The following is a 16,850-nucleotide window of genomic DNA, read 5'->3' on the forward strand; positions in this document are numbered from 1 at the left end:
GAACTGAATTTTTTGGATACGTAGGAGGGAAACCAGAAACACTAAATAAGAACCCGGAATCTTAATTTATTTTTAGCTGAAATGGGAGAGGTTTTTCATTTTTATTATTTTTTTAATATCTTATTCCATTTTTTTACTATCAAAATGCATCGTTTCGTTAGATTACGTATCAAGACGCAGCGTTTTGAGGTTGTCATCTACCTCGAACAGGGAGAGGACAGCTTATGCCCTTTTATCAATAGAGGAGGAGAGAGAGTTAAATCTTCAGCTTCCCCACCGTTACTGTCGTCACAAAAATAAGAAGTGCAAATATCGAGACTAATGGACCAGCCATGCTTAGATGAGAGGGAGGAGGAAGCTCAGGTGATGAGCGAAGTCCACCTTGGTTGCCCACCTGACTCCTCTGGGCCACACATTTCTCATTTTACCATCTCCATTCCACCTGGTATTGAACTCTGTTTCAATTCTTTTATAGATGTTATGCGATGGCAGAATCATCTTGCTTAGTCTGCTTAGGTTGTTTGCTAAATTTGGGGGTGGGGTTTTATTTATTTATTGTCATCAAAACTTCAGATTCTCATACGGGAAATTAGTTTCCTTTTTTTTTTTTTTTGGTGATTTCTTAATAGAGATTTTGCGCCCTTATGTTGACACATTGAAAGGGTTTTTAAATTGTAACCTTGGGGCTATTTAGGTGTTGATCATAGCAGAAGTAAGGATTTATTTAAAGATGAATCAATACCTCTGCAACAAATGATTTGTTTGGACGAAGATGGTGATCTTATTCTAAATAGACGCAGCTGTAAGTACTCATTATGTGTCTATCAGTTCTCTTATCAAATTATGTGGTTCCCTTCATTTATGACTAACTCTTGGAGCTAAAATGTTGTGTTTATTAAATGGGGATTTTGGTTTGAGTGCTTTTAGGACCTAGGATTGCATAATGATTCTGCTTATTATGTAATACGAACCATTGTCAGTTAGAGGGAGCTTCTTGCACTTTATTGTTAGCTCTCGCTATTAACACCTAGGATTCAGCACTGCAATTGCATTTAGATTGTATGTGTCGCTTTAATTTTTTTATATTATTTTTTATACAATTAGCTCAACGGAAAATGAAAGAGCCATGATGGCTAATTTTACATGATCCTAGCTCTTTGTTATTAATGTTTTAAGCTTAACTTCAATAGGCTGGATAGAAATATTAACCACTAAGTCGAAACACTAGTATTTAGAGGCTGAGAGAGTGGACCTTTTATAATATTTGGCTAACCAATAATAGAACAGCTACTAGCTACTAGCACTCTGTTTGCATGAGAGTGGGGGAAGGGTAAACAAAGGTAAGGGAGGGGTAAGTAAGTCTTGTACTCTTGTTTAGGAAATGTTGAGTTAATGGAGGGTAAGGGTAAGGAGAGGTAAGTAAGTTATGTACTCTTGTTTAGGAAGTGTTGAGTTAATGGAGGGTAAGGGTAAGGAGAGGTAACTCTTACCCTCCCTTACCCCTCAAATTCCAAATTTTAGGGAGGTGAGGGTAAGTGGTTTATTTATCTTTCATTTTCTCTTTTTATTCCCTTCCTTCACCTCTTTCCATATTTTAAAAATATATGTTGCCTCTCTTTACCTTTCCATTAATTCACCTCATTCCAAACATGCAAATTTTTTATTGTAACCTTCTTTACCACTCCTTACCTTTTTTTTCCCTTCCATTATTTACACTTCCCTCACCTCATCCAAAACATAGAGTAAAACAGTTAACAACTATTAAAATAGTTAATATTGCCGAACAAGGCCTTAAGTGGGTTAATTCATTTTTTTTTATGATTTGGTTTGTCTTACCATTAAACAATGCCTATTGTATTTCTAGCTTTCTATCCCAAGCTTGTGCATTTATTAACATAATTGACTGTACCGAAAATGTCTTGTGCAACTGTGCAGATTATCCAACTCATAGTTTTAGTGTAACCATCCAGCATAATATCACATCATCAATTCCAAGTGTGGGGTTACAGGTGATAGTTGGTTTATTATGCTGTTTTCACTTCTTCAGCTTACTTTGCCATATGATGATGTAATATGACTTGTTTTTCTTCTGTCAGGTTTGGAAAGCAGAACTGGTATTATCTGATTTTGTGTTGCATAAAATGTTTACTTCTTCTGAACTGGATGGGATTAGTTCATTAGAACTTGGTGCTGGAACTGGTATATTAATTTCTAGACCCATTGTCAACCTTTTCTGTTGTTCTGATTCCTAATATTTAACAGACTCATTGATACAATTACAGCTGTATATTCTTTGTTTTAGCTTCAACTATTTTAGAGGCTCTCAGCAAACGCCCAAAGTACTTCTCGTGTGACATTATTTTATTTCACTTGTCTTTACCAGGGCTGGTGGGTATGTTGCTTGCACATGTTGCGAAAACTGTGTTCCTAACAGGTATTGCATGAATATAATTAAATGTTGAAACTTCTTTCATTTGGGTTGTAATTCTTTTTGTTGTTCAATCTTTTAAAGATACCATCCTTTTCAAAGCTCAATTTTCAATCCTTTACATATCATTATCTCAATTATTTTGTTTTTTCACCTGTCAAAACAATTTTTTAAAACATTAACATCATCAAAATATGGCAGTTGTATCCTCAGTGGAGCTCTTGTCTGATTTTTATCTTAAATTCAACATTTTGTATTTTCTTTCTTCCATCCCTCTTTGTTGTCTCATTTCCAAATTAACCATTATTTGTTTTGGTCCTTGCCAAAGGCAAGGAAAATGTGAATTATCAGAATCTATGTACTATTATATAGCCGTTCCTTAGAATTCTTCCACAAATTTGAGGATCTGTATGGAGTGCAATTCAGTCCAATGAATATCAACTTTTGAGTCCTTGACTGACGAACCTGTGTTAGTGATAACAATTAACAATTGCTTCCTCAATTTTGAAGTGTTGGTCCTCCCTTGTATTTTGTTAGTCTTGTAGCAATCATCTTTCTGGAGTAACACTAATATTTGGGAACTTGTTTCATTTTACCAAATTGCCGGTTATTGGGAAGTAGTGTTTATCATAGTTGATTAATAGAGGGTTAATATTGAGAAGTCATAAACAATTTAAGAAGCATGGATACACTGGTGGTTGTCTTATTGAGATGCTGACATTTTCAAAGAGGACATACATACACTTCAGGTAGAGGGAAAGTTTGAAGTGCTTCTTCTTTTTTTATGCGTCTCAGACAAGCCTTCCATGATTAATAACAGACCGAGGCTATGAAATTCTTGACAACTGTGCAAGGAATGTTCACCTCAATTCTGAAGTATTAAAATATCATGGTGCAATTCATGTACGTGAACTTGATTGGTTGAGTTCCTGGCCACCTATGTGCCTTGGAAATTCTGGAGATCATAAAAGGTAAGTTTTAGATGATATTCTCTTAAACAAGCACTTAAAATATCTTGGTGGCTTCCAACATAATTTTTCATCAGCTTTCTAAATACAGCCTATATATTTGAGAAACCTATCACATTTTCTTGTGGATTGATGATAGTGTGTTGTTTATGATGTTGCTCTAAGCCGCTAACTGAAAAGGAGTAATTCTGTTTGAATCATTGTTGTTTTGGGGAAGAAGAGAAAAGGTTCTGGCTGTACAAATGAGATCCATTTTGCTAAGGATTGGTCCCCATCCCAGGAGGATAGTTTCTGTCTTTAAAATACTATTAGATGTATAGTATTTAAGGAGAATCAAATTTTAATGGGAAAGAAATCCGGACCTGCAAACCTTGTAGGTCATGAACATAATCGGAACTGTTAAGGTTACTTTCTCCATGTACCTATGGTAGGAAGAAAGAAGGTTGAGAGAGGGTTCCAGAAGTTGGCCAATTTATCAATTGTGGGAGGAGAAGTTGGTCAATTTTATCAATTATGGGAATTAGGAAAGTTTGGAACGGCCAATTCTGTCAATTATGGGAAATTAGAAAAAGTAGGAAGGGATAGAAGAAAAAGAAATCATGAAATCTTAGTAGAGATGCGAGGAGTCTGCGTGATAGAGTAAATCCAAGAGAGTTAAGTAGTGCAACAAGATTAGAGGGTGTGGATTTTAATTTGTTTGGTTATGTTGCTTGGTTATGTATTTTCTTCTCTATAGTGTCATGTTTTATCCTCCACGTTGTAATTAACTTCCTTTTATTCAATGAAATTGCTTTTCTTATAACAAAGTTAAATATGCTTTCTGATGATTTCCAGTTACTTGTGGATCCCCACAGAAGTTGAAGAAGCTCAGGGGGCTTCTTTGCTTCTAGCTGCTGACGTGATATACAGTGATGATCTGACTGATGCTCTTTTTAGTATTCTAGAGAAACTAATGTCACTGGGTTCAGAAAAGGTATGTATCAATAAATACATAAAGTAAAATCATTAGCAGTAAGGAATAGCATTTGTGACATAGGACGGATGATGGGTTCTTTTCTGCTTAAAATCCACTAGACAGCTGATGTTTTGGATCCATAAAAAAAAAGACCATTGAATATGAGTTTCAAAAAGGTTGGGTAATTTTCTCTCATGGTCATTAAATTTAAGTCATTGTTTTACGACAGTCACTGAACTTCAATTTGTTTCAAAAAAAATCATTAATGTTGAAATAGTTATATGAAACAGTCACTCAGACGAGTTTCCGATCAAATTTCCGACAAAGTGCACACGTGGCATGTCCTACGTGGCTTAAAAAAAATTTCTTCATCTGTTATTCTTTTTTTTTTCTTCTTCTTCATCTCTTGGGTAGTTGTTTATTTCCAAAGAGAGGCTCTCCATTGCTTTGTTACTACTGCTATAGCTGCTTCTATTTCTGCTTCTGTTTTGATTTTCTTCTCCCATGTTTGTCTCTTTTTTTCTCGAAAACAAAAACAGGGAAAAGAAAACAGAGAGTGTTTCAGTGAACTAGATAGTATTTTTTAGGCAATGAAACAGAGCATGAAAAAGAAAAGGAAATCTTTGATCTGACTTAGAAAAGCCCATATCTAAAAAAGACTTGATTTTTGTTTTCTTTAATGAATATGCACCAAACAAAGCGTTACAATCAAAATCTAAAGCAGCAACCACAACCCCAAAACAGAAAGATTTTTCTTTTTCTGCTATTCAATCCAAGGGAAAAAAAGAACTCGCAAAATTTTGTAATTGAATTTGTAATAAGCAATAACTCATGGAAAAACCCAAAAAAATCTAAAAAAAGAAAATCAAGAAACCCAGATAGGAGAATTAGTGGTTTAATAATAGGGAGAGAAAAATAACAGAAACAAAACCATACAACGAAGAAGAAAGCAAATGAACAGATGAAGAAGAAAAAAAATGCTTTTCCTTGGATATCGAACGAACCCCTACATTGCTGTTGGAGGTGGTGTTAACGTAGTTGGGATCGAAGAACCATTCGAAGAGAGGGGCTCACCCAGAAGGAGGAGAGGTCCTCTGGCGATTTGATTCTGGTTTCATAGAGGATCCGGGGGAGGCCTGGATAGGAGCAGCGAGGGAGCAATTGGGCGATGATTGAGGCCATTGAGATAGAAAGAGAGAGAAAGAGAAGAAAATGGGAAATGGGAAATTTTTTTAGCAAGATGTTTAAAGTCTCACTGATATGGCAAAATAATTTAATTTCAAAATTTTTGAAGTCACGTAGAATATGCTTCGTATGTGCTTCATCGAAAAATTGATCGGAAAATTATTCGAATGACTATTTCAGATATCTATTTAAACACTAATGATTTTTCTGAAACAAATTGAAGTTCAGAGACTGTCGTGAAATAATGACTTAAATTCAGTCAGTGTAAGTGAAAATTATCCTAAATAGGTTATTGGGTCCTTATTGTGTTCAAGTACAAGGATCCATATTCAGGGTCCCATCTGTAAATCATTAGTTCATTGGATCTCATTCATGTTTGTATTAGCTTAGTATAATTTTTTAATGATATTTGACCTTGCAGCCGACAGAAAGGACGAAGAATATTGAAAAAGAAAAAAAAAAGAAAAAAAAGAAAGAAAAAAACTTCATGTAATCATTATGAAAATAAACTGTGATATGTTGCTCTTCAATGTTATAAGAAAGAAAAAAGTCACTCTTTGTAAGTTTCCACTTACATGGTTTTGATTCTCATGCTCTTCTGCTTCTGTCTTTCTATATCTGGTTCTGTAAATCAATGGTCCCAAGAGAATATAAGCAAGTTATTTTCATGTGTTTTAGGTTTTATACTTGGCATTGGAAAAGCGTTATAACTTCAGTCTTGATGACCTTGATGTCGTTGCTAATGGCTATTCACATTTCCTAAGTTATCTCAGGAGGGAGGAAGAAGGTATGTGTGTTTCCAATTCCATATTCTCTTCCTGTAACTTGTATTATCCTTTTAACTTGTAATATGTCAATGAATGATGCAGAATATGAAGAACTTGGATATGGAACCTCCCCTTGTTTTGTTGGCAAACGTGTTGATCTTTCATTAATTCCACAATACGTTAGGGAGTATGACAGAGGAAATGACGTTGAACTCTGGCACATCAAGTTTGCTGGAAGGAAACCCGTTCAGAAGATTCATGGGGTTTGATTTCAGCTTAAATTCATTTTTAAACAAATCCAAACCATAATTAATCTCTTCTTCGAGAAACTTCCGTTGCCGGAAAAATTCGAACGGCAAGCTGCTATTGTTGGTTTAGCAATACCGGATCATGCAGCAGGCTGTAGGAGGCTGCTGCCTGTTGTCCTTGAAAGGAAAGATGAAAATTGCAATTTTACTCCCTTGTTTTGTCTTGGCTGAATGTCTGTAGTCGGGGATCACCAAACGACGTAGTTCTCTAAAGGGCGGACAAACGTCTTGGGGGGATGGGGCATTAAAATGATTTAAAAAATAAATAAATTGAATACCATATTATTATCTTTATCCTAAAATCAATGATGTCCCATCAATTTTCTTTTTTTTTTAAAAAAAAAAACTAATAATAATAATAATTTATGTAACTGAGATATTGTTATGTTAACGAAGATTTTACTTTGACAAAAAAAATGAAGATTTTAAAAGTGAATAAAATAATTATGATAATTAGATATTTTAAAGTATGAATAATTATTTAAAATTATTTTAAAATAAAAAAATTAAAAATATATATAAAGGGACAATGAGAAGTGACTAGGAAAACAAATTTTAAACTTGAGCTTTTCATATCTTATTTTATATTATAATGTCTTTGTATTAGTTTTTATGACATTAATACACTTTTTTTATTGTTTCTTTGAAAATTAATTATTTTACATCAGAAATAATATTAAAATGAAGGCAGCTTTTTATATTATAAAGAAAGTCAATATTTTTTTTATTATTTAATGAAAGCAAAGGCAGAAATTTTCCTGGAGAAATTTTTTTTTTTTTTTTAATAATGCATATCATATTGCATTTAGAAGCCAAGAAGGTAAAGTAAGAGGGTTCAAAGGATATAATTCAAGAAAATCTAACATAAAATTTAAATTGAATCCACAATCACCACCACTGGTTCGATCTGAATTTATAAACCAATTTACACTAACTAAATCACCACCACCGATTCGATCTGAATTTATAAGTCAACCTACACTAACTAATTCACAGCCAAAATTTATCCGCACCATTCCAATATCACATAATTATAGCGCGGCCACCATTATCAACATCGAGTAACATAGCACACATAAAGCTAGACAATAACAACAGCAAAAATAATAGAATTCATAATAATAGACGGACTTACAATAATGAAAATTATAGAATTTCTCAAGAATACTATCAGTGACAAGTGACAAACTAAGCAAAGATCAAAGCACCATGGAAAGGAAATATCATAGAGGTCAGTTGATAGAGTTATAATCGAATCGAGCCGAACTGAGTTTTGATAAACTCAGATTTGATTAGAAAATAAATTTAAAAATTTGAGTTCAAGTTCGACTCGAACTTCATTTATAAACTCGAGTTCGATTCGTTATAAATTCATTTATCGTATTAACAAGCCAATTCAAATTTCATTCAAAAAACTCGAATTTGATCTTATTTAGGCTCGAATTTTGAGTTCGATTATATTATAAATAAGTTCAATATAATTCAAATTTATTTAAATTATAAACAAATTTAAATTATAAGATTATTAAGAGATTTTTAAATTAAATTTTTTTATTTAATTAAAGACTCTCAAACCCAAAAATAATGAAAAAGAATGTAGAAGTATTGTTTTTTTATAGAGAAGTCACGATTCTACATATCTCTTCAACTTTCGATGTGAGATTATCGATTCGAGTCTCAAATAGTTCACAAATAGTTTGATTCGTTTATATCCCTATCAATTGATCATCGGTCAAAGAGAGTGTGAGCTACTAGATGGAGTGTTGCAGTTCCAAAGATACGGCATCGATATTAAAAAATTCTTTCAAGTGAGGTTGCCAGCCTTCATGAAATCCAAACAAACAATAAGAATTTGCAGAACACAAATAAAAAAAACCAGAGAGCAAATAAAAGACACAGTTATCGTCTGACTATGGTGAGGGACGGTCATGGCAGGAACCACTCTCTGTCCGAAGACAAAAAAAAAGGAAGCTAACAAATGGAAATCAAAATTAAAAAAAAAATATATAGGAAATAAGATTTAGAGAAACCCACTAAAATTTCATACAAAAAACAATTACTTTCTTTTTGTTTTTTCTTAATTCTCTTCCTTTTTCTTTCTTTTTCTTTCTTCCGTTGGAGAAATTCATTTTAATTCCAAATGAAAGCTGACTTCTGTATAAAATTAATAACCCAATTTATAAGGTAGTCTCCGAGATTTAATAAGATCTATAAGGTAGTTTTTATTATTTTAATACAAAATAATTTAGTTTAAATTTTATTTTATTAATAAAATAATTATTTTATTAAAATTAATTATTAAATTATAATAGTTTAATATTTCAAATTTTAAATTTTATAATAGTTTAATTTTTTAATTTTAATATTTACTTTCAATTTAAATGCTAAATTTAGATGACTATTTTGTTAATAAATAAAAATTTAGAAAATAAGTTTTTATTTGCTTACAGAAAATCATTTGTAGTTGGAAAATATTTTTAATAAAATAATTTATTTTCTATTATTTAATTTTAATTTATTAGCTTTTATAAAATTTATTAATTTTTATTAGTTTTTATTAGCTTTCCAATTATATTAGAAAATATAAATTTTTTTATTAGTCTTCCAATTATACTAATAAATTTTATTAGCTTTCCAATTATATTAGAAAATATAAATTTTTTTATTAGTCTTCCAATTATACGCGTCTTAAATATATTAAGTTTTGTTAAATATTATAAGACATTAAATGAGAGATTTTTTGGAAATAAAATAAAATTAAATAGGATTATAATAGTTAATTTATATGTTTTTATATTTTTATAGTTAAAAAAGAAAAGTGGATAATAATTTTAAAACAATCAAAAATTAAAAATGAACAAACATTATGAGACGAAAAGAATAAAATTTATTAATAAATTTATATATAGAAGTGTTAATAAAATAATTTTTAAAAAATGTAAAAAATTATTTTATTTTTTAAAATGGTTTAATTTTTTATTTAATCAATGAAATATTTTCTGTTAATCTATTTTTTCAAACATCACAATACAGTACCCTGAAAAATATTTTTCTCTAAATTTTTTATTATTTAAATAAATATTAAATCGTTAAATTTTACGGTATTTTCAAGACTAAACCGTAAAATTACCCGATGTAAAATAAGAGAATGAGATAGAAATTGGAGCTGCTAGATATGAATTGGAAAATGATAAGTTTGAAATGTGATGGTAGCAATGACAGCATTTAGAAGTACCTAGAACAATAAAGACTTGCAAAACAGAAATAAAAATAAAAAATAAAAAGTGATAACCTCCATATCTTTCTTAGCCCAAGAATAAGGTCGGATCCAAAAGAACGCCATAGGTCCAAAACTCATTAGATCATATACTCGAAAGATGGCTCGACTTCACGAGCCTGGGCCAGCGACCCAGGACAATCCGGATCAGATACGAACACAAGCCCAATAGGGAAGTAAGCCCAATCACTCACCAACCCTGTTCGCATGCGTGTCAGGTGAATTAAATGGCCGCTTGCGTGGAGAAGGGCCTGACACGTCCGTACGTACAGGCCTAAAGGACATAGACAGGTAGCACTATAGACGTGGGGGGCAGGAAAAAAGGGGCTCTCCTCTTCTTCTTCTTGCTCTTTCCTGGACTCCAAATGAACGCTGACTTCTAGTATAAAATTTATAAGCCAATTTATAAGGTAGTCTCCGAGATTTAATAAGATTAGGGATGTCAGGCGGGCGGGTTTTCATGGGTACCCGATCCGCCCAAATCCTATTAGAACGGATTTGGGTTTTTACAAAACGGATTTGGGCGGATTCGGGTTTGAAAAATTTTACCCGTCTCGGATTCGAATAGGGTTCGGAATTAGACTATCGGATACTCGTTACCCGAACCCGATTAGTATATAACAAAACTAACCCTAACTCTAACCCTGATCCATAATTCCTTTTTTTCATTTTCACTACCCTCTCTTAGTCTGCGCCTCTCTCCCTGCTTCCCTTCCTATAATTCCCAATTCCCAATTCCCAATCGGCCTCTCTCCTCCACTTCACTCTCCTCTCTTCTTCATCCGCCCGTCCGCAGTCACCGTAGTAATGCAGGAGCTCACTGTTCTTCCTCGCCAGTCATTTGTTTATATTGCGGTATTAACGATTCTTCTCCTCCTATAAACGACTCAGCTCCTTTCCCTAACTCGGTGATTAACGATTCTTCTCCTCCTATAAACGACTCAGCTCCTTTCCCTAACTCGGTGAATCGGAATCGAGTTTAATTTTCAGGTATTGGAATTCATTGGATTGGGATATTTTGTTCGTGTTAGGGTTTTGTGATCTTCTTCTCCCTCAGTCATCAATATCTCCTCTCTCCAGTCGTTAACATCTCCCACAGTCCCACTTTCCAGTCAACGCCTCTCTCCCCCATTTCACTGACGAGTGCCAATCTTCTCTCTCCCCATATCTCCCACTTCTCAGTCGGAGACAACTCTTTCCTCTCCCCGCCTCTCCACAATCGGCGTCGGCGACATCTCCTTTGGCTGGAATAGGTTTGCAATCAAATTTTTTGATAATCAGATCTTTTATGTGCATATTGTTAAAGAATTTTTAGTTGTTATTAAAGAATTTTAGAATTTATGAACTATTAATTTGATTATTTGGATATTTGCTATTTGATTATTGCTCTTCAATATTTCTACTGGGTATGTCTCCAATATTTCTACTGCTGGGTTGTGCATATCTTAGGAATAGTTTTAGTTGAATAGATAATTGAGATTGATATTCAGGTTGTGCAAATTTTCTAATTCAGGTTGTGCAAATTTTCTAATTTAGGGTTTGATATTTGGGTTATAAGATCTAAATTTTTAAATTTTTTTCATTGAATTCAATTTAAAAAAATTGGGTTCGATTGGATTCGGGTATTGTACGGGTATTGTTAAACGGATTTGGAACGGGTACGGATAGTAAAATTAAAATACTAAACGGATTTGGGAAGGATTCGAAAATTTTATATATAATCGGGTTCGGATTTGGGTACCCTCAATTTCGCGGGTACCCTACCCTTATACATCCCTAAATAAGATCTATAAGTTAGTTTTTATTATTTTAATATAACTTATTATTTTAATACAAAATAATTTAGTTTAAAGTTTTTTTATTAAAATTAATTATTAAATTATAATAGTTTAATCTTTCAAATTTTAAATTTTATAATAGTTTAATTTTTTTAATTTTAATATTTACTTTCAATTTAAATGCTAAATTTAGATGACTATTTTGTTAATAAATAAAAGCTTAGAAAATAAGTTTTTATTTGCTTACAGAAAATCATTTGTAGTTGGAAAATATTTTTAATAAAATAATTTATTTTTTATTATTTAATTTTAATTTATTAGCTTTTATAAAATTTATTAATTTTTATTACCTTTCTAATTATATTAAAAAATATAAATTCTTTTATTAGTTTTTTAATTATACCCATCTTAAATATATTAAGTTTTCTTAAATACTATAAGAGATGGTATGATAGATTTTTTGAAAATAAAATAAAATTAAATAGAATTATAATAGTTAATTTATATGTTTTAATAGTTAAAAAAGAAAAATGGACAATAATTTTAAAATAATTAAAAAATAAATGATAGATAAAAATTATGAGATAGAGAGAATAAAATTTATTAACAAATTTATATGTAGAATTGTTAATAAAATAATTTTTAAAAAATATAAAAAATTATTTTATTTTTTAAAATGACTTAATTTTTTATTTAATCAATAAAATATTTTCTGTTAATCTATTTTTTCAAACATCACAATACAATACGCTGTAAAAAGCGAAAAACATTTTTATCTAAATTTTTTATTATTTAAGTAAATATTAAATTGCTAACTTTTGCAATACAATACACTATAATAAGTAAAAAAATATTTTTCTTTAAATTTTATATTATTTAAATAAAGATTAAATCGCTAAATTTTAGCATATTTTCAAAATTAAATCATAAAATTACTCGATATAAAATAAGAGAATGAGATAGAAATTGGAGCTGCTAGATATGAATTGGAAAATGATAAGTTTGAATTGTGATGGCAGCAATGACAGCATTTAGAAGTACCTAGAACAATAAAGACTTGCAAAACACAAATAAAAAATAAAAAATAAAAAGTAATAACCTCCATATCTTTTCTAGCTCAAGAATAAGGTCGGATCCAAAAGAACGTCACAGGTCTAAAGCCCATTAGATCATATGCTCGAAAGACGGCTCAACTTCACGAGCCTGGGCCAGCGACCCAGGACAATCCGGATCAGATACGAACACAAGTCCAATAGGGAAGTAGGCCCAATCACTCACCAACCCTGTTCGCATGCGTGCCAGGTAAATTAAATGGCCGCTTGCGTGGAGAAGGGCCTGACACGTCCGTACGTACAGGCCTGAAAGACACAGACAGGTAGCACTATAGATGTGGGGGGCAGGAAAAAAGGGGCTCTCCTCTTCTTCTTCTTGCTCTTTCCTGAACTCCATTTTTTATCAACTCTTGCCTAAAGATACTACTCTAATTCATAAAATCTGACTTAAACGTTGGAGGGTTTCCACCGGGGCATCCCGGTAGACTCCTGACTGTTTTTCCTTATTTTGCAGGTCGTTTCATCAAACAGAATATTGAGAGACACATTTGATGGACTCATATGATGGACAAAGAAGAAAGTCAGATCTATTATGGAGCAAAAGGAGAAAAAGATTTATCAAATCAAAAAGTAAATAAAAAACTCAGTTATCATTCGACTATGGTGAGGAACGATCATGACAGGTGGAACTACTCTCTATCTGAAGGAGTGGAACTACTCTCTATCTGAAGGAGCTAACAAATGGAAACCAAAATAAAAAAGAAAAGCACCATAGGAAATAAGATCTAGAGAAAAAGCACTAAAATTTTGTGAGAGTAACAATTGTTTTCCCTTTTTTTTTCCTCAATTCTCTTTGTTTTTTTCCCTCTTGTTTTTCATTTTCTCTCTCATTCATTGGAAATCGGAAATTGGTAGAATAAAACCTGAAATCTCTCAAATTTACTCACATATACTTATTGTAAAACTAAATCTGTAAATATATAAAAAAAATTCATTTTAATTCCAAATAGAACTTACTTTTGTATAAAATTAATAAGTCAAATTTATAAAGTAGCCTCCGAAATTTAATAAGATCTATAAGTTAGTTTTTTTTTATTTTAATATAACTTATTATTTTAATATAAAATAACTTAGTTTAAAGTATTATTTTATTAAAATTAATTATTAAATTATAATAATTTAATCTTTTAAATTTTATTTGTATAATAGTTAATTTTTTAATTTTAATATTTACGCTAAATTTAAATGATTATTTTGTTAATAAATAAAAATTTAGAAAATAAGTTTTTATTTAGAGAAAATAATTTGTAGTTGAAAAATATTTTTAATAAAATAATTTATTTTTTATTATTTAATTTTAATTTAAAAAATATTTCATCCATCCCATTATTTTTAACACTTTACTTTTTCACACATAATAAAAAATATAAATTCTTTTATTAGCTTCTCAATTATACTCATTTTAAATATATTAAGTTTTATTAAATACTAAAAATAACATAAGATAAAGAGATTTTTTGAAAATGAGATAAAATTAAATAGAATTATAATATTCAAATTGTATGCTTTTATAATCTCAAAGACAATAGATAATAATTTTGAGATAATCAAAAAAGTAAAAAATAAATAAAAATTATGAGATAAAAAGAGTAAAATTTATTAAAAATTTATATGCAGAGGTATTAATAAAATAATTTTTAAAATGTAAAAAATTATTTTATTTTTTAAAATCACTTAATTTTTCATTTAATCAATAAACTATTTTTTATTAATCTATTTTTCTAAGCATCACAATACACTACGCTATAAAAAGTGAAAAATATTTTTCTTTAAATAATTAAATTGCTAAATTTTGCTGTATCTCCAAGACTAAACTGTAAAATTAGCCGAAGTAAAATAAGAGCATGAGATAGAAATTGGAGCTGCTAAATATGACTTAGGAAAATTATAAGTTTGAAATGTGATTGTAGCAATGACAGCATTTGGAAGTAACTAGAACTACATGTACAAGGACTATTCTACGACGACATGTACGAGGACTATTCTATGCAAACTTAATTTTGCATTATATATAACCTTGCCTACGCCTCAGCTTCCAAAGCATCACAGATCGATAACTAAAAAACTACTAGAATTTCTGCAACAATGGCCCAGGCTGATCAGCTACTTCTACTGGATTTGCAACCTAGCCCTTTCGCAGCAAGGGTGAGAATAGCCTTGGCTGAAAAGGGATTAAAGTATGAGTCCAAAGAAGAAGATTTGAGCAACAAGAGCCCTCTTCTTCTGAAGATGAACCCAGTTCACAAGCAAATCCCAGTGTTGATCCATAATGGCAGACCCATTTGTGAATCAATGTCAATAGTTGAATACATTGATGAAATCTGGAACCACAAATCTCCATTATTGCCTTCTGATCCTTACCAACGAGCACATGCCAGGTTCTGGGCTGACTATATCGACAAGAAGGTCAGTTAACTAAGCTCTAAATTCTTTTATCTTTTGTTGGCAATTATTGAAATTGGATTGCCTGCAGATTTACCCAATTGGGCGGATGCTGTGGGCATCAAAAGGCGAAACGAAAGAAGCTTCAACAAAGGAGTTGATTGAATGCTTTAAAACATTGGAGGGAGAGCTTGGAGACAAGGCTTACTTCGGAGGTGAAAGCTTCGTCTATGTAGACGTGGCGCTCATTCCATTCTATAGCGTGTTTTACGCATTTGAGAAACTGGGAAACTTTAGCATGGCTGTGGAGTCCCCTAAGCTCCTGGAGTGGGCTCAGAGATGCTTGCAGAAGGAGAGTGTGGCTAAGTCTTTATGCGAGCCGAGCAAGGTTTATGAAGTTGTTTTGGAGATAAGGAAGGAGTTGGGGGCTGAGTAGAGACCTTCGATGAGAGCAAAGCTAGCTGCTTGATATACTCTTTTGCACACTAGAGTGTGTTTCTGTTTCACTGTTCTTGTATTGAAATCTGTTTTCATTTCCAAATAATTAATAAATTGGCTGAAAATAAAAATTTCATAAATTTTATTTTATTTTATTTTTTAACTTTAGGTAGTTTTTTTTTTCCTTATTTTTTATGAACACCCAATAAGTTCATTGTTTAGAAGATGTGATTCTTGAAAACCCTAACGCTTGAACCCTAACTAAATTCAAACTTAAAGAGTTTGTATTTCTACATAAACTTGTTAAAGATTTTGTAGAATCCAAATACAATTTCATGGCTAAATTTTTCTCGGAAAGGTATATATATTGATGACCGCTGGATTTCTCCACCTCGGACTGGGGCCAGACCCATATCGTGAGCCCATCATTTGGGGGGTCCAAGGCCTTCCCCGTGAAACTGGTCCAACCCATTCCCCTTCAGATCGGACTCCAACCAATTTCCTCAATCAGGCCGGCTTAACCTCTTAATTAGGCCCGATGAATAGATCCTTCTTGGCCTCGGCTCGTGACTTATCTTCCAGTCCAGTTTGGAATCAGGAGGGAGACCCACCTGTTCGTCATGTGGGTCCATACGCATGCGCGCCCGGGGAGAATCAGGGGCCGTTACGCATGGGACAGAGATCTGATTCCCTCGTACGTCCGTATCAACGTAGCAGGGACAGGTGGTCCAATGATATACGTTCTGTTAACACGTCACTAGCAGACAAAAGAAAACATATAAAAGGAGAAATACTCTCCTCTAGAAAGGAGGCTTTTTTCAGTTTTACAGAACCCTTGTAAAACCCTATTTTCTGGATCGCAGATCATCAATTGGCGCCGTTTGTGGGAAACAACCCTGGTCCTCACGAGTATGGTGCGCTGAGCGAGTACGCTTAGGCCTGTATGGGGGGAAAGACCCCTATGCGGGTGGATCAAAGGTATCCCACATCGGAAAGATGTTCAAAGGGAGAAGGCCTTATAAGTCTCTGCCCTTGAAACCCCAGTGGACGCGTTTTAAGTAAAACCATGCGGCCTTGAGCCAAAGCGGACAATATTCACTGGTGTGAACTCAGGACCCAGATGACTCTACGTCATCATATATTAATGCAGCTATTTTGACTTGGAAATATTATATAAGCATGGCTTGTTGGGTTAGTTGAACATTGACGTGAGCAATGACATTAATGCAGCTATTTTACTTGGAAATATCAT

At 32.2% G+C, this 16,850-nt stretch overlaps 2 protein-coding genes across 2 annotated transcripts; both read left to right on the forward strand.

Moving 5' to 3' along the window:
* The first annotated feature begins 222 nt into the window (after positions 1-222).
* LOC110627169 (methyltransferase-like protein 22) lies at positions 223-6,762 on the forward strand. Its single transcript, XM_021773431.2, has 9 exons — positions 223-445; positions 695-802; positions 1,936-2,009; positions 2,097-2,199; positions 2,384-2,434; positions 3,249-3,399; positions 4,231-4,369; positions 6,215-6,323; positions 6,406-6,762. The coding sequence occupies exons 1-9, from the start codon at positions 322-324 to the stop codon at positions 6,570-6,572; spliced, it is 1,026 nt and encodes a 341-aa protein (XP_021629123.1). The 5' UTR covers positions 223-321; the 3' UTR covers positions 6,573-6,762.
* Positions 6,763-14,710: 7,948 nt separating this feature from the next.
* Positions 14,711-15,753, forward strand: LOC110626139 (probable glutathione S-transferase parC). Its single transcript, XM_021771897.2, has 2 exons — positions 14,711-15,184; positions 15,252-15,753. The coding sequence occupies exons 1-2, from the start codon at positions 14,864-14,866 to the stop codon at positions 15,594-15,596; spliced, it is 666 nt and encodes a 221-aa protein (XP_021627589.1). The 5' UTR covers positions 14,711-14,863; the 3' UTR covers positions 15,597-15,753.
* Positions 15,754-16,850: the final 1,097 nt, after the last annotated feature.

This window comes from Manihot esculenta, chromosome 11 (assembly GCF_001659605.2).
Source record: "Manihot esculenta cultivar AM560-2 chromosome 11, M.esculenta_v8, whole genome shotgun sequence".
Taxonomy (NCBI): domain Eukaryota; kingdom Viridiplantae; phylum Streptophyta; class Magnoliopsida; order Malpighiales; family Euphorbiaceae; genus Manihot; species Manihot esculenta.